Consider the following 27,705-nt stretch of genomic DNA (forward strand, 5'->3'; position numbering starts at 1 on the left):
CACTAATCTCGCAGTTGGCAAGAGACAATATCAGTGACGCCATTTTCTCCTAGCGCTGTGCAATAACTATTGCCGTCACAAGACTGAAACTGCACTGCATTATTCCCACATACCCCCCTCTCCACTGCTATGCATATGCATTCCCGTCAACTAGTCATGCCATCTCTGGATGTGATTGGAACTTACTTCCTGGATGGACCTCGTATAACACACTGTGACAAATTGTCACTTGTGTTACAGAATCCAATAGACAATTAACTTTCATCATACTTGGATTCTTTGTTGTTCCACTAAGTTGAATTCGAATTGATGGAAATCCCTCTCGTTTACTTGTATTGCCTTGTATAGAACGATTTTTTTCAAGTACAGAATAATCTTTTACTGGAGTGAGGAGTCATATCCAGTGAATGAGATGCAGCCTGCATGTTGGATCTTGCAGAAGCAGAATCATCTGAAGTCGACTGGGAATTCTCCTTTAGCATCCCGAATCTCAGGCATATGCATAAAAAACGCACTTACTGTATTGTGACCTTTAATTCATTCAACAATGTTACTTTTATTCACAACAATAATGACTTTCTATAACTGAATTTAAACACTGGGTATTCCACTCCACATAGCAACACAGTATTCGTTATTGCACTCCACAGACGACAATGACAATTCACGTGGATTATTGAGAACAACAATGTACTCCTAATCTCAACTAAAGTTCACAAAGCACTATTTACAAAACAAAACCGTCAGTTCTCAGTTCGTTTGCCTTGGCTAGTTCTTCTAGCTCATTCACTCAAGTTCATGGTGTATCGAACCCAAAACTCCCAGAGACAGTTCACTGAACTTCGAACCCAAGACTCTCGGACGTGTTGCTTCCACCCGAATGCTGCCGCAGTTACTCAAGTTCACTTCATGTTTAACCCAAGACTCTCGGACGTGTTGCTTCCACCTGGACGCTCACTGCTGCTTCACAAACTGACTCCAGACTTGAAGGCTGATCGCTTTTTATGTGTTAATTCATACATTCTCGTACCTTCGATCTTCGAGAACAATCTGTTTCTACAACAATTGTTCGCTTGACTTGCGAGCTTTCTGGATCTCCCCATCACTCGGACTCCAGATGTTCCCCTTATGTCCGTCCCCTCCAATCCGCGTGGGCCACAGTCCTCTTTCCTTTCGCCGCACCCAGAGCCCGCCGACTTGCGTCTTCCCTTTCCGCCGCCTTCCTTCCACGCGTGCTCTTCCTTCTGCCAGACGCGTGCTCGACTCCCGAGGCAGCGAGAACTTTCCAGCATGGTTGCCACAGTATAATGAATAAGCAATTACATTTTGTTATGCTTATTCACAGGCTACATTGAAACTTTGGAAGTTACTTACTATAAAGAGCAGAATCACCAGTTTTGCCAATGTGTACCTCAAGTCTGAGTCACAACTGGATGGTCATTTGCCAAAGCGAACTAAGTGCCAAAATTTGATGTTATGTATGTGTACTGGTCTTGCATTATCATTCTTTCTTGTGCCAAAGCGGACTGGAATTTTCTCTGACCAAAGGAACATTGGAACACAATTTTGTTACGGCATATGATTAGTATGACCGCTTTTCTCCCACCAGAATGAACCATATTTCCACAGGAAATAGTTCAAGGTAGGGATGTAAGATTTCTTCAGTAAAATATGTTGAAATTGAATATGAGGTTGGTGACTTCAGTCCCAGTTCTTCAGATAATTATGAGCCCGGAGAACAAGAAGAATCAACAACTGATGGTAAATTTATTAATACTTTTATATTAAAATATTTTTTTTTTTAGTTTATAATGCAGTTCACTCATTTGCCAGAACGAACTATGTACGAAAAATGACGAAAGCACACTTTATGAATCGATTTCGTTTGCTGAATCAGTTCTACCACATGTTACAGATTAAATGTATCGAAAATCACTCAATTTCTCTAGTCATTTCAAACCTAGACTGACTAGGGAGTGCTGTGACACTAATTATGAAGATGGTTACTTCGGCAAAAGAGGACAGGGTAAAAATCCTTTCAACAGTGTGAATTTAATTAATTAATTAATTAATTAATAATAATAATAATAATAATAATAATTATTATTATTATTATTATTATTATTATTATTTATGCTATATCTGTTATGGTATATATTTTTCATTGAATTTGGTATTCCCAAGAAACTACTTCGATTAATTAAAATGTGTCTCAGTGAAACTTCCAGTAGAGTCTGTATAGGCCAATTTCTATCTGATGCTTTTCCAATTCACTGTGGGCTAAAGCAAGGAGATGCACTATCACCTTTACTTTTTAACTTCGCCCTAGAATATGCCATTAGGAAAGTTCAGGATAACAGACAGGGTTTGGAATTGAACGGGTTACATCAGCTTCTTGTCTATGCGGATGGAGTGAAAATGTTAGGAGAAAATCCACAAACGATTAGGGAAAACACGGGAATTTTACTTGAAGCAAGTAAAGCGATAGAATGGGAAGTAAATTCCGAAGTATATGATTATGTCTTGTGACCAGAATATTGTACGAAATGGAACCATAAAAATTGGAGATTTATCCTTCGAAGAGGTTAAAAAATTCGAATATCTTGGAGCAACAGTAACAAATATAAATGTCACTCAGGAGGAAATTAAACACAGAATAAATATGGGAAATGCCTGTTATTATTCGGTTGAGAAGTTTTGTCATCTAGTCTGCTGTCAAAAAATCTGAAAGTTAGAATTTATAAAACAGTTATATTACCGGGTATTCTGTATGGTTGTGAAACTTGGACTCCCACTTTGAGAGAGGAACAGAGATTAAGGGTGTTTGAGAATTAGGTTCTTAGGAAAATATTTGGGGTTAAGAGGGATGAAGAATGGAGAAAGTTACACAACGCGGAACTGCAGGCATTGTTTTCTTCACCTGACATAATTAGGAATATTAAATTCAGATGTTTGAGATGGGCGGGGCATGTAGCACGTATGGGCGAATCCAGAAATGCATATAGAGTGTTAGTTGGGAGACCGGAGGGAAAAAGACCTTTGGGGAGGCCGAGACGTAGATGGGAGGATAATATTAAAATGGATTTGAGGAAGGTAGGATATGATGATAGAGACTGGATTAATCTTGCACAGGTTAGGGACCGATGGCGGGCTTATGTGAGGGTGGCAGTGAACCTCCAGGTTCCTTAAAAGCCATTTGTAAGTAAGTATATATTTTATTAACATTAATAATATTATCTAAGATGTAACAATATTTACTAAAACATATTCTCCTCTCGTACAGTATTTTATTTTAGATACGAATGGATGTGAAGAAAATGTTGAAAATACAAATTCAACACAGAAAAGAAAGAATGAAGAAGATAAAGTTTTGCAAGAAGTTTCAGACATTTAGGCCGCAATGTAGAGTGGCTGAAAATAAAAGAAATGTGATTGAAAAGGGAAAATCCAGACACAATGGAATATAAATACAGTGATAACACACTGGCCGAATTTTAATCTGTAAACTTCAACCGAAGACTGAAGGGCAGACCAGCTAAGACACCACATAAGAACATAACTGTGACGAAGATGATTGTGCAGAGGACAATGTATAAAAATCATGATGATTAGCATTCACTTAAGGAAATGATAATAATAATTTGGAATTTATTGTCTGTGCACCTATTTCTTATTTCTTACTTTAGTGACAATAATTTTATTTCACATTATCATGTAAACTTTATAATAATCTATGTTTAATGTTTACAGTACATAAGTTTATTCCTGAACTGATAATTATTTCACATCTATTATCCAAAATATATTGTGTAATCTATGTTTAGAGTTTGTAGTGTATCAGTTCATTCTCAAAGCAATATATTTTTTAGATTATTATTAGACCTCGGATTTTTAGGCTCGTTTAGCGTAGGTTGAAACATACGTTCTTTAATGCATCTAGTTTTAGGCAATATCATCGTTCGAGAGTTTCTCGTGTTGCATACATTTAGGAACTTTTGTATAAAATTATTGCAACCTATCCTATTCAAGCCTAAAAATCCGAGGTCTAATTATTATATATGCTTTGCAAGAATCATTAATCTTTATATATACAATATACCAAGTATTTCTGAATTATAAAATTTATAATAATTATTTCTAGTCTAACTGCATTATTAAAACACAGACGAAATTATATGTATATTGTTCCTTCTTACGCAAAAATGAACTACAGAGCTATTATTATCATACATTCCAGAAAAGAGCAGCCAGCCAATTGGCCGTGCCCTACATGGTTTCCATCGAGCGCATAACCATTTCTCTGGTGCTTCTCCAATATATAACAGTACTAACAAATGTTCAATAATTTGGACTTACTATGCTCCCAGTCGTTGCTGAAAATGGCCCCTGTTTGCCGCCACTACAACTGACATCTTCTGATAAACGAATGAACAACACTCTGAAGTTCCACATCATTGAAGCTTGGATTTCTTCTCGTATATAGTCTTTTAGTTCATCTATAGAATGAGGATTTTTCCTATAAACCCAACCTCTTAGTGTTCCCCCTAAATGAAAGTCAGAGGTTATATCTGGGCTTTGTGGAGGCCTCAAATTATTACTGATTTGTCTCATACCGAAAATATGCCCCAATTCCCTCATTGACATGGCAGCTGTATGAGCTGTGGCAGAATCTTGTTGGAAATAAACTGACAATCGTTCCGCATAAGAACATTACGTTCTCTGCTTGATTTTCGAGTCTTCACTGAGCCTGTTTCTTTAAATCTTTTCGCGAATCGTCTAATTGTTTTGGCAGAAGGTACAGGTCTGTTTGGAAACTTTATTCGAAATTTTCGTCTTGTTTTCGCACACGACCTTCTGGCTTTTATGTACGTATTGTACATATACACACATTCACATAGTGAGAATTTGTTGCTAGCCATTACCTAAATACACAATAATCACTCAACTTTATATACTAATGTTGTACACTTGAAGAATCGAGAGTTTCATTACACGACTTCTAAGCACACTGAATGCCATATGGCTACTGGAGCTCGATTGTGTGGGATAAACTGTTTACACATGGCAGAAACCACGCAGGACGCAGCTGGCCGGCCACTCTTTCCTGGGACATATGATAATAAAGCTCTGTATACCCTGTGACAAATCAACAAACAAACAGAAATAAAGTAAAATATTGATACTGACACTTTTCTGACATTGTAACATGAAAAGTAATACCATTGTGTAACACTATAAAAAAATCATCTCTGTGGTTCATGTGGAGATTTTTTATTTTAATGTCAACTTTAAAGGCTAATAAAACAGAAAATGATTTGGTGTTTAGTTCGCTTTGGCATATGACCATCCAATTATGAAAAATACTATCCTGACAATAGCAAACCATGCAGACTTTCTGTAAATTTAGTAGCTAACCTGATACAGAAAGCAACTAATTTTTCTGCGTTATCAACACATATGCAGAGGAATAAATGTCAAGAAAAGTAGACTTGCTTACAAAATGGCTGAATTGGCAACCACTGAACAGACATCATCCATTTGGCAGTGTAACACTAATCAGAGCAATAGCACACACAATTTACTGGTCTATTTCAACACTTTTACTGATTTTCAGCAATTGCAAAAGATGTCGCAGCAATTCTCTGCATTAGCTCAATGCGGATATTGCAACAGATTACACTAGTCTGCGAATTTCAACTTTGTGTTTGTTGCCTAAACTAAGTAATGTGATTTTATATAATGTCGATGTGCTGAATCCGAATGTTCAATCCCTTTGCTTCTATCACGTCAGGTTTGTTTGCAAAATCACTTTAAATGTATTTTACAATTACGTGAATTTCATCACAAACTTTTTCAATTCACTTTTTTATTTCAAATTCAAAAACAATATTTAAAAGACACAACTTGCTGAAATTATATGTATGGTTGTTCATACATGTCACTAGACTGTTTTTGCTTTGTTTTGTCTTGTTTACTTCACCACTGGATATATAAATTAGCACAATGTATCACACAAAAAATTACACCACTTGCTTCTTAGTTGAGAAAGTCCTCCTGTTCCTCTTTCTTTTGTTTCTCTTCAGGTATTTCACGCTTTAACTTCCAACAATAATCACCAAGCATACTGATGCTCCCGCGTCCCTGGTACCTTCTTTCGAATCCTGCAGATCCTTGTGAAATCGTTCATCTTACTCTTAGCTGAAAAATCCTAGATTTTCGGCGAAATAATCTAGCTGAGAAAACAGAAAATTTTGATACTCATGTTACAACCAAATTCCTTGTATCCTTCAAGCATGTTAGCCACACTGTTTCGGTAATTAGGATCCTTGTTGCCAAGAAATTTTAAAACAACTTCACAAAACAACATCCATGCTGATTTCTCCTTTTCATCCATACTGTTTTTAAGTGCTGCACCAGACATGTTTTCTTATGTCAGGACCATTAGATATATATCTTCTTTCAATTTGCTTCAGATAGTAGTGGAAATTTTTCACATACATACTTAAAACAGCCTCCTTCCTTATTTAAAGCTTTTATAAGCTGTTTCATTAAGCCAAGCTTGATGTGGAGAGATGGCAGCACAACTTTAGAAGAACTCACAAGGCTTTGACGCACAACATTCTTACAACCGACTTCCAAATTTTGTCGAGGTGGCCATTCTTTCATAGTCCAGTGATCAACTCGTGCCCTACTATCCCACAGGCAAAGAATGCATGGAAATTTGGTAAAACCAGATTGTTGACCCAGCAACATAGTAAGAACTTTGAAATCATCACAAAGTTGCCAGTTGTGTTCCTATAGTCTAGTCGCAATAACAGAAGTTGCAAATCTGTGTATGATTTTTTGAGGATCACTGAATAGGCAACGGGCACTGAACCAAAAATGTTTCCGTTATGAAGGAGGAAATCCTTTAAACTTCGCTTGGAAGCATCAATGAACAGTCTCCATTCATTTAGGTCATAGTTTGGAAGTCCAAGTTTTAGCATAAATTCTTTCACATTACTGCAATATACAAGATTATCATCTTCGGAGAAAAAGTATTTAAAACCTATTTCACGTTGTCAGTACCAATAGAATGATGTTTGTTTAAGACTTTCTGGTCGCACAGGGATTGGTACATTAGGCACAGGTAAAATGGCTGACCGAACAACTGAATACACAATTTGATTTTTATGTTTAGAATCGTACCCCTTCACATCACACAAACAGAAGTAGCAGTCATTACTATGGTTCGACTGCTCTCTCCAAACCATAGGTATACTCCAAAAGATAGCAACGGTCTTCTCCAATTGATCAAATGACGAAGTTCTTCAGTGCTTACTCTACATACTTTGTGTGGTGCCCAAGCTTTACTTTGGTCTCCAAGTTTGATTCCAAAATATGCGTGGTATGACTTTTCACAAAATCTGTAATATTACACCTCTGCTTAGGCAATGTGTATATCCTACATAAGTTATATAACAAAAGTGGTCTGGATTATTTAGACATCCTCGATGCAACATGGTAAATACTTTCTTACTGAACTAAAAACTTTCAACATTCCACTCCACTATAAACCTTCAAATTGATTTCGTTTCGTTTCCACATGAAACGCAGACTAATGAAATGTGAGAGAAACTAGACGAGTTGAGTTCAGTCTCTCACCAAGGAATGGCTGACATTTCTATCTTTCACAAATAAAAATAATGACAAGGCTGCACGTTATTTCGCCCTAACTTCCTTATGTGCTTGCACCCCCTATTTGCTAAGAAACATCCAGTGTCCTTGGTTTTCAATATAAACACCTTAAAAATATGTTGAATACATTTGGTTTTCATATGTTAACATACTAAACTTACATATGTTAAAGTATTACAGTTTAAATAATTATCATATAAATTGCCGTAATGTATTATAAGAAAATTAAAATAATAAAAAAAATGGTATGTGATAGGAACATTCTGGCTTTCAATTTGATTTCAGCGTGCTAAAAATACCCTAAAAACATTAAACCTTTGGAGGCAGGAATTTCATCGCAGACTAGTGTTATTATTTTTTTAGTTATTAAATTGATTTCTTGCTTTCTTTCTCCATTATTCCCTAGAATAGCCCTTGATCACGTCTTGCGGAGCCCTATGCAGAGCACACTTTGAGAAACTGCCCTAGAACATGGCTTATAAAGTGGGGCATGCCTGTAGTGTTTGCAGCCAGAAATAATTGTCAAACACCATGTAGGTACCTATGGGATATGATACTATGCATGCTTGGAGTTTGTATGAAAATTTACGGACTACATTACTGCCAATGCAATTGATGCCAACATGGTGTTTAATACAGACCAAAGTCAATCTGAATATGAACTCACATCAAACAGGATCTGTCAGTGACTGGGGAGACAATGACTGAAGCTGTTATACAATCTATTGCATCTACTAGCCATTCCTATAGCATTCAGATGCTTTTTTCCCATGTCAGGACACCTTGCAAAGAAACTGTACATCTGCTTTCAGGAAGCAGGCAGCAAGTTTGGCAAACATGTGTCAAAACACTACAACATAAGCAACTTCCAAGAGAATTGGACTGCAGCATCAGTGTGGATGTCCACAGCTCTTGTACTGTCCAAGATGTGTAAGGTACTGGAACTGGAACTAACAGGAGCATCCTTTCTGCTTTGGTCTGGTTAAACTGACACGAGTTTACTGGCCAAAACGCTCGGTAACAGGGATGTAAATTTTCACAAAAAACTACACTCCCCAAGGCCACAGATAGCTAGCCTCTCGATGTCTATTTCTTTCAACAATACGAACTCTCTACTCAATGCGTGAAAGAGTACGTAGGTTGTAATAAGGAGCATAACAGGCTCTTCATTTTCGAGTTGCATTCTTTCATATACAATCAGTTGAGTGCACCATAGTACCAACCTACGCTTCATTAAGCATTAACTTTGTCTGGATACGTGTCATAGGGCACATCGCTTTTATTCCGTAATGTGTTGGACATAACATCTTACTGCACATGACACATGCAATACTCCTGATTGTGATTCCACCATCATCATTTATTTGCTCATGGTGTCCCTATTTTGTAAACCATGTTCCAGGGGTTAATGCCTCATTTCACACCTGTTACTTTGGTATCAATCTCGTGCACACAAAGTTTCGTGACAATTGTTCTCAGGAGTCCAATAGCATTCCTGCTGTGAAGCCAGAGGTATTGGTCAAAGTATTCTATGTTAAAATCACCATTAGTTATTTAACAAAATGTCGACATAAAGAAGTTTGCTAAGCTAAAAACTTTTCTCAAAAGAAAGTCAGATGGATATAAACCTAAAAAGGCAAGACTTTTACGAGGCAGGAGTTAAAGTTTTACTAGAATCATCTGATAGCACATATCTTATGATGAAAGTTTTATTAATGGGATTAGCAGGAGCTTATCGCTGGGATAAACTTGTCAAATGAGAACTGATGATCTAGAAGATAAAGGTTTTTATTTGACAGTGAAAATATCAACTCAAAAACATTCAATGAACGCACATTCACAATTCCAAATAAGGAAAAAAAAAATTGTGAGAACACCGTAAAAATTTTCAGAAAGTGCATATAACTTCAACAAACAATTGTAGAATATCGATTATTATGGAAGCTGCTATGTGAGACAGTTCCTCGTATAGGATAAGGAGGTTTTCATCAGATTAGTATTTCTTGTTAATATTCTTATATGGATAGGAAGCGTAGGCGTGTAAGAAAGTTCCAGAATGTGAAAAGGAAGTAACAGCTGGGCAGAAATGCCGAATCCACGCTACGCGGACAGGAAACATGTGTCCAGGCGTGGAGTTGACCGATGAGGGGATACATGGACTTTGCCTGCGGGTGTTCAGCAAGATGACGCCAAGCCAGGTTCGAAAAGGAGACGGTCTGGAATATTTTAGAGAGTTGTCAGAAAACACCGGAAGTGGGGGAGGATCTAGTTAACGAACAATTTTTGAAGAGCGCGTCTTAAGTGACGTAAGAGTAATCATGGCCAATCAGGATTCATAATAGAGACACGTGATTTATAGATAGAAGGGCGAAATGAGGATATTTGGTGGTTGCAAGTAGAGGAGAGACTTGGCAGATAGACAGAGGGCAGATAGAACGCGTGTGGTAAGGACGCACTCCACATATTCTCGGCGAACATAACTTGGAACGGGACGGCGTGGATAACAATTTACGGACTTAGAATTTTTTAGTGGGTATAGGAAGAAGTCGTGTGTTGTATCATTCTTATAAGTCCGAATTCTTTTCTCGTCATTATTATTACATTAGGAATAAATTGTCATCACGTTATCAACTCTCTGTTATATTACCGGTATTATAGTATAAAACATAGAATTACGAGAATACGGAAATTAGTCTACCAACTTGTAGGCAGTGAGAGCAGTATATTATACACTTGGACACGCATTTCTGCTAATCCGAAACCAAGACTTCATAATAATAAACGTTCTCATCGAGATTTATTACCAACAACTTCTGGTGTGTCCGCTTACATCATTTCAATCAATGAGCACGTCTCCCAAACCCCATGTCCCAACTGTCTGCAGCTGACCTGGGAACCTCATCTCTACCAGAGTAATCTCGAGTTACTCTCCATACACAACGGGGCTGGCAGCCGAGGGCAAAGAGAGGAGTCTTTGACAACGACGACAACCGCCTCAAATGTTCAAGTAATCGGAATTAACAAGTTTTATAAAATTTCGACTCTAATAGCCAAGTAGGCCTACTTGGAAATACCTCGTCCAGAAAGGTACACAAGCCATAATTTTAGGAGTCTTAGCTACTCTGTTGGTTGATTGTGAGGCAGATATTCTATGACTGAAATGACATGAGGGGGTAGAAGTTGTCATGCAGAAGGTTAGTGTACAAGAAACAGTTGATCCTTAGAGAATGCATTTGGGATTTGTAAACTGCTAGGTTAACTGCAACATCGACTATAGGTATGACTAAGAGCAGCACATAAGACAGTGCAGTGGACTGTCCTCAAACATAACCACACATAAAGTCGTTTAAGCTACAGAACATATTTTCACTGTTCTGTTCTTACAATATTAAACCACCTAAATGTTTACATTTTACAGTACTAAGTTTATTTACAATGTGTACAATTTAGTGTCTTAGAGCATTGTACCAGTAATACATATATTTACAATGAATTTATACAGTTAACCACATTTAGAAAAAGTATATTATTTTACTTTGCACTACTTTCTCCTCCTTTGTGGTTGCATTGGTTGCAATGAACAACAATATATTTCATCAGAGATTGAGAGATGAACCTCATATGATATTCAGATAGGTGGTGTTTATACTGTGAAAAACTTCTTCCTACAACGCACAATTAGTTACTAATTCACAAATTCTGATTGTTATTTGTGAGTGATATGGGTTTCAATTTTCTTCAGCATGCACATATTCAAGGGGTAACTCATGAAACTATATTTTATGGTTGAGATCACTAAATATTTTATATGTTTGATGTATTACACTTAAATTTAAGTATTTGTGGAACAACTTGCTAAACTACGACTTTTCATTTCATGATAAAGTAGCTTCTTGGCAGCAAATTATCAAATTTTTATAATAAAGACAGATCACAGAACCTGCGACAGGATAAGAATTTAACATGTTTATCTTTTATCCAATGGATTTCAAAAATTGAAAGTTAAGTTAGCTGTTCAAATTTTTAGTCATACTGTTGCAAGTTTATTGTTAACATATGACAGTTTAAGGACTCTCAACTCATCTGCAGCAGAAACTGCAGAACTTCTGGAAAACTATAATATTTTTCACCTTTTAAATTCAAGTTTTAATGTTTCAGATAAATTCTACAGGTTAGATAAGTTCTGAAAATAGCATGAACTTTTAAATGACTTTTTGGAGTTCATAAAATTTCCTAAAATATTCTTTCATTCATATACCCAGTCATTAGATGCAGTCCAATTCGTTGATAAAATTCATTTCCATAAGGAAAAGGGAAAACAAAGCTATACCATAAAATATTTTCAGAACTTTGTAATTCATTTCTGCAGTTGTGGTCTCATTTAAAAAAACAGTCATTTTCATTTGTTCTCACACGCAAATTAAAGCACATGGTTTAAAAAAATTCTTTTGGTAGTATATGCCTAGGATAAGTTATAAGGGGGCAATTCATACAATTCTACTCAAAAAGTTGTCTCAATTATTTTCGGAATTCAAGCAGTTCAAACTGTGCTAAAGAGTCTTATGTTTTACTTTCAAAAGTTAATGATGACAGAGATTTGTTGAATTTAGGTGTAACTCAAAATACAATTTCAAACAATATTATTGTGAATCACATAGATTATGGAGAAAATTTACCTCAGAAAAATGCACTTCATTATGTTTGTAAGTAGTTAATTAAAAAGTGCTTAACCATTCATGAATGTAATACATGTTCAAAATATTCAAAGAAGAAGCAATTTTTTTTTACTTTACCAAAATGAATTCTCATTGCATATTGGATAAAAAATATGGATATCTTTGCAAACCTAAAGTGTCTAAGTTCCAAGCTTTGTAAGTTTATATTATACACTTGGTCAAAATGAAAATGGCTGACGTTTGAGAGACTAAGTTCGAATCGGGAATTTCCATGAGTGCTCGGGACAGCCAGGCTTTGTTCAAAAGATAGCGTATATTCTTCTAGTAGTTATAATGGAGAACACAACTATTAATCACTAAAATCTTCCAAGAAAATAATTCATATACGAGATTTAAAACAGACAGATCGTTCAGAGTGTTTAAACAGTGAATATTGTAACACAAACACTATATACTGCATAACAGGTTCTCACATGGAGTACGACCATTGCTTGTTACAATGCCATTCTGACTGCAGTAAAACTCTTAGCGTAGTTGGTAGAGCATTAGCAAAGAGTTTGTGAGGTTGCAAGTTCAAATCTTCGTGGAGTTACTAAACTTTTTTTTTTGTTGCCTTTTAAATGCATCAGTGAAAATATAACAGGTTTTCGTCATTTTTTTTATCCTTAGAATACTTTTCTCTTTATTATTTTTTTTTTCGTGTTAATAGAAGATTTTGATGCTAAATGGAAGTAACACTAAAGACGACAATTAGGGGCTTTCATATTAAAATGCTGTGTTAATTATTTTATTAATCCCTGCTGCTTTACACTCCATTACCTAAGGAACATTCAGTAAATATGTTGACAGTTAAATAATCGGCAATAATTAATTTGTAAGTTGTGCCACAGAGAATATGATTATTATACTAATCTAAATCCGTAATCATCAGGGCCTAAATATAGTAACTGTAAACAAGAAGAAAAACCATAATTCTGATGACAAAATATATAACCACAAATTTTCTCAAATTTTGCAATTATCTGTAAGTAACGTGAATTATCATAAGCAAAATTATTTGATTATATTACACTAAAAGGGGTTGTAAAAATAAAAGAAAGGATAAAACAAAAAATTCTACGAACGATGCCAAAAAAAAAAAAAAAACAACAAAACGGTGTCAAGAAATGTATGTTGTGAAACCTATCATATCGAATGAATTTAATTCTTGATGCCAGGTTGAACTGATTGATTTCTAGTCGCATCAAGATGGTGATTATGAGTTTATTTTAGTACACCAGGACCATCTCACAAAATTTGTTTTAAAAGCTCTCAAGACTAAGATGCTGATGAAGTAGCTTGTAAGTTGATTAATATCTTCACTTTTCGAAGCACCAAGCATTCTCTAGTCTGATAACAGAAGAGTTTGTTAACAACACTGTGTGCAGTTTAAAAGACTATTGGCCTCAATTAAAACTTATCCAGCAAACCACAGCACAGTCAAAGTCAAGGTAGCATGAAACGAGGTAATCAAGACATAAAGAACATGATCTCCACATGGACTAAGACTAGAAGACTTCTCGCTGGAGTGCAGACTACAATTCATACAATTAATGAAGAATAGGGCTTATCATGCAGGAATAGAGAGATCATCATTTATGAAGATCTTTTTGGATGTCAAATTAAGATTGGACTAGAAAGCTCACCACTTTCTAAGAAAGTATTACAGAGAATCAACACTGAAGAAGATCTATAAAGAGTTACGGTATAGATTCCATTTCAGGTAACTCTATCGATGGAAATAATAGTCTAGAAAAATATCTTTCATCCCCTGTTGCCAAAGCCTTCGACATCAACAAGTCATGATCCTGACTCAATCACAAAATTCAATCTGCTGTATATGTACAAATGACAGCAGTGGAGTACACAAATGTAAAAAATACAGACGAGACGTTCATATAACCTATGGAGAGTCTTATGGTGAAAAAGGCTATGATCAGAATGTTATGTGCAAACTTTATGTAATTAATGATAATGCAAGATATGCAAGAGAAAACTTGGAAATACAAGCTTAAAAAATGAAGAAACTTTCCGACAGTAAATATCCATAAGTTCCTGAAGGTATTACTGTATGAGTACCTGTACCGGTAGTTGACAGAGGCTGTGGAGATGCACGAAATATTTTGGCAGTTGTCATAAAAGTAACAGAAGGACGGTTAATATCAACTTGGCATCAGAGAAGAGTTACTGAAACAGCTGTATGCAAGATCTCAGTTTACAGTCTATAAGTAAGAGCTATTGAACAACGATGATGTCTCTCTGGGGAAAGAAATTTATCTCATGTCAGTTGCAACTCTGCAAGCAACTGGGCCCAGTCAAGGATTTGTTAAATGCATGTGTAAATGTCAAAACATGAAGTATTTTTGTGTAAAGAAACAGGTACTTTACAGTTCCAAGTGTCATTCAAGTTTACCTTGTTGCATTAAGTTAATTTTTCTATTAAAGTGATACCTGAAAGTTTAAGAAACACTATTCAAAATAACTAGTGGTAAAATAGTCTTTTTTTTTTCATGATCGAAACAGTATAGTCAGAATATTTCAAGATAACTAAATTTAACGATACAAAAAGTCACATAAACTGGTGATTAAATGTAAGGTCAGAGTATTTTTGAACCTATTCTTGTTCTTTTAACGTAAAATAGTATGTTTTTTGCATTGGATATTGGATTTGTAATATTGTAAGGCAGCCTTTTTTAAAACAACTCCACTACTGATTTTTATCACCTGAAATTGGATATTATTATTATTTCCATTAAGCAGTACAGTAAGGTCAGAATTTTTTCAAACTCTATTGTTGTTCTTATTTTGTAATATTCGATATTGTTTTCACTGTGTGATATTGCAAAGTCAAATTTGTTTTCCACTAACAATACTGAAGGGTCAAAATATTTTGTTATATTTATTTCATAGTAAAATGAAAATATTGACAAACTGTAAAATAATTACTCTGTTTTCTCTCTTTTGAGATTATTAAACCTGGCATTCGAGTAATTGTGACACTAAGGCCTCACTGTAAGGATAAAGTTTGGAAAGTATTATCTAAAGCAACATGGAAAATAATAATCGAAATAAAGAACTTTTAGACAAACTATATTATTGTGTGATATTATTATTACATATTTATATTAAATGTAAATGTAATTAAGGACAATTAAAGAAATAATTGTGTTTTGGCTTAACCCTTAAGGACCAGCATACTTATTTTTTTAAACTATGGGTTGAAACTTTGTATTTATGATATGGAATACGTACAAATCACTTACATATAGTTACATTGCCGACAAACAATTTTTGGAGTCATTTATGGGCCCATCCTCATTTGAGGACAGTGGGTTCTAAGACTACTTTCATGACACATACTAGTGTAATTTGGTACAGACATTATTATAGTATAACTGATGAGCAGGGAAAGGATTTATATGTAAATACATATTTACTTATAAAGCTAATATAATTTATATTTTGCATTATCTTTATGTTTCACAATGTGTAGGGTTGAAAAATCCTACTTTTATTTTCCATATTTTTCCATATTTTAGAGTTTAGTACATATTTTCGTTAATTTCCATATATTTTCCATATTTCATATAAAACAGTCCATATTATATTAGGTTTAACAATAAAACAAAACAAAATTCCATTAACTTTTAAAAATACATTTCAACAATAGAGATTTAAACACATGTTCAGTAATCCCTTTAACATCAGAGTTATTTGAAAATTAGCAGTCCTATCAACAATGGGAAAGTAAGTTACAAAACTGTATTAATTTAATTTAAAATTTTTAACAGACTTCAGTTGTGCAGCTCAACAGTTAAATGCCAGTCAGAGTACACATAGGTTCAGTTTTGTAAATCATACTATAAAGACGGTAAATATGCCAAAAGTACGTCATTCAGTCAATTTAAAATCAAAACTAACAAGTTACATTTCAGAATTTAAAGAAGATGGTTTATCAACTGACAATAAAATATTATTTTGTAATTTGTGTCAGTGTGCAGTATCATCTACACAAAAGTTCCTGGTGCAACAACACATTACAACTAGTAAACATCAGGCCAACAAACAACTAAATTCCAAGCAGAGACAATTGTTTTTAACACAACCAACAACATCGAATGTAAGATCTGAGTTTAACATCGACCTGTGCCGTTCTCTCATCTCTGCTGATATTCCTCTCTACAAACTAAAGAATAAGGTCTTCAGGGAATTCCTTGAAAAATATACTCAACATACAATCCCGGATGAGTCAACACTTAGGAAGACGTATGCTCCATCCATCTACGATGAGACAATACAGAAGATAAGAGATGAAATTAAAGATAGTTCAATTTGGGTTTCCATTGATGAGACTCCCGACAAAGAAGGTAGACTTGTTGGTAATGTAGTTATCGGTTTGTTAAGTGAACAATATTCTGAACGAATTCTTTTACATTGTGATGTTCTAGAAAAGTGCAATAACAAAACTATAGTTAAACTGTTCAACGAAGCTATGGGTATCCTGTGGCCAAAGGGTATTATGTACGATAATGTGTTATTCTTTATTAGCGATGCTGACCCTTATATGGTCAAAGCTGGACAAGCATTATCTGTTGTATATCCTAAATTGACTCATTTTACTTGTGTGGCGCATGCATTTCATCGTGTGGCAGAAGTGGTCAGAGACAATTTCCCTAAAGTAGATTTGTTGATTTCATCAGTGAAAAAAGTATTTCTCAAAGCTCCCAGTAGAGTTAACGTGTTGAAAGAAATGTATCCTGAAATTCCATTGCCACCAAAGCCAATTTTAACTAGATGGGGTACATGGCTAGAAGCAGTTGAATATTATGCCGAACATATAGACTCTATTAACAATGTTCTCCTTGCATTGGACTCTGAAGATGCAGTCTCAATTGATACTGCGAAAACAGTTACCTGTGACATAAGTGTGAAGAATGACTTAGCTCACATTCAGCATACATTTTCATGCATCATAAAAACGCTCAAAAGTCTCCAAAATAGGCACCTTTCACTATCTGAAAGTTTTGAAATTATAAATAGTACTGTGGAACAACTGAATCGTGGTAGAGGTAAAGTTGCAGATGCAGTAAGAGCTAAGGTGGACACTGTACTTTCAAAAAACCCTGGATATGAAGAACTACAAAAGGTTGTTGCTGTGATGAGTGGTGAATCAACAGTGAAGATTAACTTGGACTTATCCCCAGCAGACATTGTGAAATTGAATTATGTACCAGTTACTTCTTGTGACGTCGAACGCTCTTTTAGTCAGTATAAATCTATCCTCAGAGACAATAGAAGAAGATTCACTTTTCAGCACTTGAAAGAAATGTTTGTAACCTATTGTTATGGTAACAGACAATAAAAATTGTGTTTTGTTGAAACTACATTGGAAGATAAGGTACGTCCATTATATTTTTTGTTTAGTTTGATTAAAATGTACCAATATTTAACGTACATAGTCATTTTTTTATAATTTTAAGTCCATATTTAATTCCATATTTTGGTAAAAATCCATATTTAATTCCATATTTTGGTAAAAATAACTACATATATATTTACATATTTCATATATTTTTAGTCCATATAAATCCGTTCCCTGCTGATGAGCAAGACTCTTATACAACAATACTATGTTTTAACTGTCCTTTGTGCAATTTGGCGCTACTGACTGTTCATTTTACTTTTTTCGGAGATGAAAGACAGGAAAACATTGATCTCACGACGTAGTGTTAAATTTCACACAATATGTGCGGAGATTCGATTTACAGCCTTCCCTCTGACATCTCTGTTGATCACGCTTGCTAAGAAAGTGATGTTTGCCATTATTTCACATTCTTGATCGTAGCTGCCACCTCAACTTTTCGAATTATTTTACATGATCAGATAGATGGTGATTTCGACATGATGAACGAAACTGCAATCTCTCTTCGAAAATTCAACAAGGACAGTGAATCATTAGGAAGAACCCTCTTACAGAGACACAAGGTGTTCACTACAGCCATATCAAGGATTCTCGTGAGGACCGGCAAATACCACTTTCTACCTCAAATATTGTCATTCTACTTCAAAACTAAAAGTTTATTGGTAGTCTGAAATCACAAGTTCCCCTTCTTTTCTTCTGAAGCTCTTCATTGCTCTCTAGAGGATATTAATGCATTCTGTTTTCACTAACCGTTTCTCTGCCCTTGAAACCTATTGAGCAAAGCTCACACATGAGTTAGAAAATTTTCAAAATTACTTTACGATCATTTCATTCACTGATAAGTGCTTCTCAAAAGTCTCAAACATTTACTATTTCTCTCAGTGGACGGACTTTGAAATCCTTGTCAGAATTCTGAATCTCTAACAGTGCAATATCATTCAAAAGCAGATAAGATTTCAGCTTCTGGAAGAATATGTATGTATACCACTTGGCTCCAGTATGACTTTTGTTTCGTTTAGCAGTCAATGCTTCGGCAATGCCACTTTTATATAAAACAAGGGGACATCATTTTGAATCGTTTCTGTAACACACATTACTACACATTGTTACTGGACCTTGCATGAATGATTGGCTAGCCAACACTAAAGTAATTCTAGCACTGTTACTGATGCAAAGTCAGGACATACCTACATTGCTAATATATTTTTTTAGTACCTCTGTCTACCATATTATTCTGTAACATAAGTTCTGAACCACCCTCTATAATATATAATATATCAAATCAGTGGCAATAATCAAAACAAATATTATAAATTCACTACTCCAATGGCAATATTAGCATCAAAAGAAATCCATTGTAGTTCAGGTACTGTACTCACTGTCCTCAGATATTTTTATATCAGTAAAACTGGCGCTGAAATATTTTTTTCGCGAATATTTGTACATTAGCTTTATCTGTAACTCATACTGTTCACATTTATAGATCAACTGTGAAATTAAGCACTCTTTCTATTTTATATGATTTTTTTGATGATTATTGTGTAGTTGCGTTAAACAATACGAAAAAATTTAAATTACATGAAAACATAAACTAAAATGAAGTTCATTTTTATTTCTGTAATAGTGATTAGTTAATATCTCAAGGTTCGGGAACTCGAAATAGATTTCTAATGGTTATAACACTAAATAATAAAATAAATCTATACTGTCCTCGTTTGAGGACAGTGGAACTAAATGGGTTAATTTTGCAGTACAATATTTTGTATAAATAGATTTGCCTATCTTCAGTTTGGCAGTGTCTACAATGTCTAGGCAATGTGCACAATTGCTAGGCAAAATGGGTAAGACAATTTCTTACTTTGTCAAAAAAACTGTAGGCATTGTCTACAATATATACTTGTATTAAACTTCAAAATTTTAAATTTATTTATAAGTGCAAACGTTTTTGCCTTTTTGAGGCATCATAACAATATCAAATATAAAATATTAACTTATTGTGCTTGTAAAAATGTGTATTATACACTTGCCAATTCGAAGATAAACTTAAGAGTGGCTTATGTAACAGGGCTCAGAAAACCTCCTTTACGCCCTTTTAACTGTTTGGAAAAGACCTACTGTACTTTATGGTATAGTATTCTAAAAAACAATTTGCTAAACATTTTCAAGTAGTAATTATTAACTACTAACCTGAACTGGAGTTAGTACTAGTTGTGATAGTATTCGGGCAGAATACAACAAGATGGAATCCACAGCACAACAGTGGCATGAGAAGTGTCTTTGGATCTCTGTCACCTGTGCAATTGAATATTAAGACACGGAATGGTGTGCTTCTGGAAAAAGACAGAATAATATTAAATTAAAAAAATGAATTATGGTTTATTTAACGACGCTCACAACTGCAGAGGTTATATCATCGTCGCCGGTGTGCCAGAATTTTGTCTTGCAGTAGTTCTGTTACATGCCAGTAAGTCTACTGGCATGAGCCTATAGCATTTAAACACACTTAAATGCCATCGACCTGGGCCAAGATCTAACCCGCAACCTCGAGCATAGAAGGCCAGCGCTATATCAAGTACATTACAGAGGCCGACAATATTAAATTGACTTATTACTTCGTCATCAGTTTTTAGTTTCTCATTAACTTATGTACCCCTTATTGAAGTTCTGGCTGATATGACTCATCAGGCAATACATCTCACTTCATGATGTGTGTTAAAGGAAGAACAATTGTTTGTATACACTTGGAGTCTGATTAGTGTAAGGCCGAGAATACACGGATGCGCCGTGGCAGTAATGCAACAAGGGTCGAACAGAATTCGAGGCTTCGTTCGCTCGTTTGTACGCGATTTCAAGCATGCGCTGCGGCAAGAACGCGCAAACCTCAAATGCCGCGTAGTGATCTGTTCCCTGTTGGTTTTTCTCGCAAACACAAAGGGATTCGTTACCACAGTGTGGACGGGTTCGTTGCCGTTTGTCTCGTGAAGCGCGCACACCTCAAGCATGGAGTGGTCTGAAGTACATTGGACCTCATAAATTACGTCCAGTCTTGTGGAATCCTCGTGATTTGACTATTATAATAAAAACAATTGAACATCTCAGTTACCATGCAAGATGAGACAGGGCTCCAAAGCAAGCAAAAAAGCAGGATGATACAGTGAGTTTGTAGCTTGGCCGGACCACTAAAACATTCAAATTTGAAAATTGTACTTTCAATAATTGTTCCTTTTAAAATTATTCATGTTTATTTTTTATTTCATCATCCTTAATTAAAAGTTTTCTTGTTTATTTCAAGAGCCGGTCCGATAAATTGATTTATTACACCTAGTTTCTGGTGAGGCTGAAGCAAATGAATTGTATATGGAGTATCCAAGTTATTTCGGAGCTTGTCTAATATTTTTTGTTTGTCAAATACTAAGGCTTGATTAAATGTAACACCTAAATATTTAATTTTTTGATCTGAAGTAATACTATCAATGCTGCCAAATGTCATATGGATGACGTCGCTAGTAAGTTGTCCATTTTCAATAACGATTACCCTTAGATTTCATTGGATTTATTTTCAAATCTATTTCTTGCAAATTGTTGATAACCATAGTCATTAAAACATTAGCGGCAGCACTATCTTTATCAATAATGACAAGATCATCAGCGAATCCTAATATCGTTACAGGATCTGTATCGAGGGTTAATCGATTAATCGATAACCAAAAGTATCTGCTACATCTCTTTCAGTTAGGTCATTTAGAATATGGTCAAGAATGGTGAAACAGGATCAGCCTACATCACTCCTCTTCTTAATTGAATTGCTGCAGTCTGTTTACTCCCAGCTTGAATGCAGGTAGTATTATTTACAAGCATGTTAATTAATAATTTCTGTATCCGGAGAGGCAGCACAGAACTTTGAATTGTAGATATCAGATGGTCATGCCCTACGCTATCAAATGCCTTGCTGATAGCAAGAAAAATTAGGTATGCCGAGGTCTTATTAGAAGTAGCTGATCGCAGAATTCCATCTACTATGTTAATATTAATGAAAGTTTCAAGGAGTCATAAGAAAACCTCTCTGGTATGAATTAAGATTTACAATGTTTCTGATCAAGGAGTCTAAAGTAATAAGGGACCTTGGAATGAGTTGGAGAAATAGAACAGTTTGATGTTAATTTATGTGTACTTATTAGTATCATTTAAGGTGTTTTGACTTTTTCTTGTAACATATGCACAGTAATTATTCTTTTTAACCGATAGTGATATTTGCATCAGGATTTATTGGCTGGCTATTGGAAAATTGTGATTATTTTTGCCTTGTTTCTGATCTGCATTGTGTTGCTATAGACCAGTGGTCGTCAGCACTCGCTGAAATGGGTAAAGGCTAAACGGAGCCATCCCGTGTGCCCTGTCGTGCAGCAGGAAGAGGTATATATTTGTGGTATATTGTGTTAATGTATTACTTGAATGTCTGTAGCATCAAAACCTATGTAAATTTAAATTTCTTTAATTTTGCATTCATTTTAAGTAGTCCCTTCAAAAACGTAAAATCCAGATTATATAACTTCATTACTACATTACCCATTTAATTGCTGATGTCTAAGTAGACCTTCTCTATATTCGTTCTTGGTTAATAGTAGTTCTTACATTTTCTGCTTCAAAGAGAAAGTAAACTTACTTGTTGAGAATTGCTCCAGAATTCCGTATGAACCAGTCAGCACAGAACCATAAACTTTCAACTGTGTGAGCACCATCTAGGAAGTAGTGAAATAAACCGTGGTGTATGATTTGATTCCTACCAGGCCAACTACAAAATCTGAGACCTAAAGCTACTTTGGAAGTGATTGGAAATGATGGTGCAACAAGTAGGTTCAAGTCTTGTTCTGCAGATGCTCCAGCACTTCTTTGCGACATTAAACCATTGCAACTCATGCATCTCTGAACACCTATAAAATAAAGAAACACTTCATTACCTACTGGTACTCTGTGAATGTGACCTTGTAAGATGAGTTAATTATAAGAAAGTTCGTTTAAAACTTTACTGCAGAATAGGCAGAAGGGAGAAACACAATTATTCCAATTCAAATTATGCTTAATTATGCTAATAGTCATATAGGCCTAATATTAGTAAGTCATTTGATTAAAAATGGAACAAAATCTAGTACATGGAAAAATGCGATGATGATGGTGCTGATTCTGATTATTATTATTATTATTATTATTATTATTATTATTATTATTAACATTAAGTGCATCATACTTGCATATGTTCAAGAATGGGGAGATGATGGTGGCAACTGTTCTGACCAGGGTCCACAATTCAACAACATGTCATGTTCTACTTGAATAGCTAGATTAAATAAAGCTAACTTGTAAAGAAATCATGATCATGATATAGTGATAACAAAAATATATAAATAATAGGTTACTTTTTGGTCTAAATAAAACTATTATTATTATTATTATTATTATTATAATTATTATTATTAAAATAATAATAATCTTAATATATAAAATTGAATGTGGGTATGTATGTATGTATGTTCTCTATACAAATCTACACGCTTTGACCAATATGTGCCAAAGTTTGCACATTTAACCTTCATAACCAGGAGAAGAACATAAGCTACATTAAAATTGTGCAAATGGAAGTTAAATTAATTAAAAATATAAAAAATAAAAGTAAACAGATCAAATATTCATGTATAATATTAAAATGCAAAATCTTCTACAGTCAATTGTTCTTTATTATTGTCTGTTGTATTCAACATCGACTTTCACGAGGCCTTGGAAATTTTAACACGAAATTAAATTACATTGTTGTTACACATCATGAAGGCTAAACTAGATAATTCATGCATTAGTATCTTTACGCAGTCCAGGACCGTATTATGAATTCCTCAATGCAGTTTTGTAGATAGTGAGCAGACTGTTTGATATAACTGAATTCTAGAATTCTTTGAAACTACAAGGATTGCTACCACATAATTTAACTTACTTAATATTGAATAACCAATAGAACTATTGCGAAATATTAACCCACCAAAATTATGCACGAATAAGAATTGAAGGGGTTAGTGGAATATGGGGGTATCCCACATTTTGGCAAAAAATGAACTAAGTCCATATTATGAAAGCTGAGTCCATCTACTGTTAGTTTGATGTGCTATTTAAGTAAGGGATAGTCCCATTTTAAAGTAAATATGAACATATGAAAGGGCTTTGTAAGTTGTATCAAAATTCTGAATGGAATAAGGAGGTATCCCACAGTTCCTTGAAACCTTGGTTCTGATTGGCCAGCTGTTTACCTAACTGACCAATGGGAGAATACTGCTTTGATACAATAAGTTTCCAAGCAACATGGCGGATGTTGACCGTACTAATGTTTTTGTAAGTGACGAAATGGTGAAAATAAGACAAATAATAGCAAAAAGAGGAAAAGAAATCCATAAAATGAAAAGACAACAGCAGACAGAAGGCACGAAACAGTGGACAAGAATATATTACACGCACAGACAAAGTAATGTCTGCTAAAGTGTTCACTAACATACAGGAAAAGAAAAGCCACCAAATACAGGATGTTAAAAACTATCCACTATTTTAGGAGGTGATAGTATGCATCAAAATAAGAAAATAATGTTTAATAAACATGGGTTCTACAACACACACTTGTTCATAAGAGGTGCTGAATGTGACGTCCATTCATGGCAACGCATTTCTCTGCCCTACAATACAGCAGACTACCAGAAAATCATACCGTAGTTGACACCTTTGGCATGGAATAATGATACGTCGCAAGGAATACTGAAAACAAAAGTCTGGTTGCGGATATGAGCAGGGTTCAGCAGAGATGGTGTTGTGAATTTTCATAATCAGCATGTGTGGGCTGATGAAAATTCCCATTCAGTTGAAGAAACGAGGCATCAGCACCCATTCTCAATCAACGTATGGGCAGGCATTCTTGGTGAAAGATTAATAGGGCCATATGTGCTACCACAGAGACTTTTAGGACTTTCTTATTAACGTATTGCCTGCCTTGCTGGAAATTGTGTCATGTCAGCAGGACTACAGATGTGGTTCATATACGATGGCGCACCAGCACATTTTCACCACAATGTGCGTGAACACCTGACGTTGACATTTCAAGACCACTGCAATGGTCGGGGAAGCCCCACACCTTGGCCTGCTCGTTCCCCAAACCTAAATCTCCTAGACTTTTGTTATGGGGACACATAAAGGAATCAGGTCAATTTCAAAGAGTGCGTGATTCCTTACGCCAAAGGGCAGAGAAATGCATTGCGATGAGTGGACATTAGATTAGGCACCTCCTATGAAGAAGTGTTCAGAAAGTATATGTTGTAGGACCGATGTTTATTAGACATTATTTTCTTGTTTTGATGCATACTAGCACCTCCTAAAATATTGGACATTTTTAATACCCTGTATAGCAAGCACAGTTATGAAACCAAAGCACCCCGATGGATTACTCATCAAAGCTGCTTAGCGTCCTGACATACTGTCCATATTAAAGTTCATACCTCCAATTCATCACAACTTTTATTTAAATTTGAAATCAGATAATGGATGTGAAGTAGAAAACAATGATCATAACCCATTACCTCCTGGTCTAGTTGCCACATAAGTGGTGCCTTGTTGGTATCACTTATGATGTTCAGACCTGTCTTCGGAACAGTTGACTCAACAGACAAACAAATGAATCTTATTTAAGTGTCTTTTGATTAATACCTTTCAAAGTTTGTTTCTTTCTTTGTTGTAAAATATAGTATATCATAAGTGAAATTTTCCTACAATAACAATAATAATCAAGATATTATGCTGTACATTTGCAGAAAGTTAGTTCAATACCTACCGAACACATTATCCGAAAGACTTTGTGATTCTTATTATTTTCCTTAAGTTACAGAGAATCTAACAAAATGCTAAATATCTCAAAAACATACTTTTGAGGGATACCCCCTTCTTCCACTAAGCCCTTCAATTGGTGTGAAAAACTCATATGAAACGTAAAAGAATTGGCAATATTAACTGCAAAAATAAAAGGAGATGTTTTTATTCCACGTATTGCTAGGATACTCATTCAATTTTAAGCAACTGCAATTTCAATGCCACTAGCATTTGTAATGACCATATTAAAACGAAGCTCAAGGACAGTCGCTCAAAGTTGCAGACATTAACTTAAAAACTGAGTGTTTTTTCACATCCTCAACTATATTTTATACAAAGAAGTGAAAAAAAAAAAAAAGATTTTACACATATCAATAAGCAATTCAATGATACTTTTGTCATGTTGTTAATGTAGTATGTGAATGTACATAAGTCCACTGAAAATAACATTGTATTAATTCTCAAAATATTGTTGTTCACGTCCGAAAATGTGTTGCTGCGAAATTATATCTGTATAATCACGTTGAAAATTTAGTATGTTAAGCGTTGTGGAAATAAAAATCTCTTAATGTCTAAAATACCGGTAGGTCTACACGTTTCTCAGAATATTAGTCTTTATGTTAAAAAATGACTTATTGAGAGTTTATATTGTATCTGTATTCTGTGTATAAAATTAGAATTAAAATAATATGTTCTGAATTTATGAGATATAGTTTCAAGTTATATTAAAAAAAACTGGGTATGATATAAGTGTTTGTACAGCGGTCAAGAGGTAAAAAATCTTCCAATATAAATTAAATTATATATGTGTATATATATATATATATATATATATATATATATATATATATATATATATTGATTCGATGCTGAAACTAATCAGAAAGAGGAGAAGGAATTATATTTTCGTAGGGTTTTACTTTGTTTATAGTTTGATTTTTCTATAATTTTATTTGTATTTTTGGAGGTGTGGAAGAGAAGGCCTATTGGCCTTAACTACACCAGAATAAATGAATTAATAAATGAATAAATGAATAAATAAATAAATAAATAAATAAATAAATAAATTTAAAACATCAGTTTAACATCAGGACATGATGAAATGTTTTCTTTTCAGTGCCTGAATTACAACTGTTTTAAATTGAGTTAACCCGCAGGCATTTGGCTAATTAATTCATGTAAGTGACGTTAAGTAAAGTTTCATTTTTGTGGGCGAGGAAAGCTAAGTAAAGACTATTCATTTTGGTTGTGTATAGTTAGGTTTCCGAGATTTCCGAAAATTTAATAACCAGTTTAATTAAAAATAGAAGCAGAAAGGAAAACCCGGGCAACGCCGGGTGCTTTCAGCTAGTAATAATAATAATAATAATAATAGTAATAATAATAATAGTAATAATAATAATAATAATAATAATAATAATAATAATAATAATAGTAATAATAATAATGGTTTATTTAACCTGGCAGAGTTATGGCCATATGGCCTTCTTTAACACTCAACCAGGAGTAAAACTGCATTACAAAAACACTACAAATTTACAAAGTACACTACAATTTTACACACAAAACTGAATAAGATAATAATGTAACATAAACAACAAGTAAGTAGAAATCAGACATAATATATAACATACGCAAAGAAAGGAAAAAGCATAATAAAATGTGAACAGCAGGTCAAAATAAATGAGACAAAGTATAAAAAAAATAAGACAATTATTGATAATAATAATAATAATAATAATAGTAATAGTAGTAATAAAATAGTGAAGTACAAAGCATACAATGAATACAATATTTTTAGGTACACATAGTAAGGAAAATTATGATTATATATAGCTCAAGTTATCACATTATAGATATACCATTTATCCAGAAATATGAAATAAAAAAAAAGACAAAAGAAGTTAAATATCACTAGAACATAAAAAAATGTGAATACGTGGAAACATGCAAAACAACACTTGTCATAATAGTAAGTTAGTTTGGCAACTCGTCATAAGA

At 34.4% G+C, this 27,705-nt stretch overlaps 1 protein-coding gene across 5 annotated transcripts in view; it reads right to left on the minus strand.

The window, feature by feature from the left end:
• The window catches only part of LOC138704960 (folylpolyglutamate synthase, mitochondrial-like), a 154,332-nt gene that overhangs the window by 22,272 nt on the left and 104,355 nt on the right, over nucleotides 1-27,705 (minus strand). For all 5 annotated transcript variants that reach the window (XM_069833433.1, XM_069833437.1, XM_069833434.1 and 2 more), the window contains 2 exons: nucleotides 22,478-22,745; nucleotides 20,002-20,144 (listed from right to left, as the gene is read on the minus strand). In XM_069833433.1, coding sequence (XP_069689534.1) covers nucleotides 20,002-20,144; nucleotides 22,478-22,745 — 411 coding nt within the window. The remainder of the gene's footprint in view (nucleotides 1-20,001; nucleotides 20,145-22,477; nucleotides 22,746-27,705) is intronic.

The sequence above is a fragment of the Periplaneta americana genome, chromosome 8, assembly GCF_040183065.1.
Source record: "Periplaneta americana isolate PAMFEO1 chromosome 8, P.americana_PAMFEO1_priV1, whole genome shotgun sequence".
NCBI lineage: Eukaryota > Metazoa > Arthropoda > Insecta > Blattodea > Blattidae > Periplaneta > Periplaneta americana.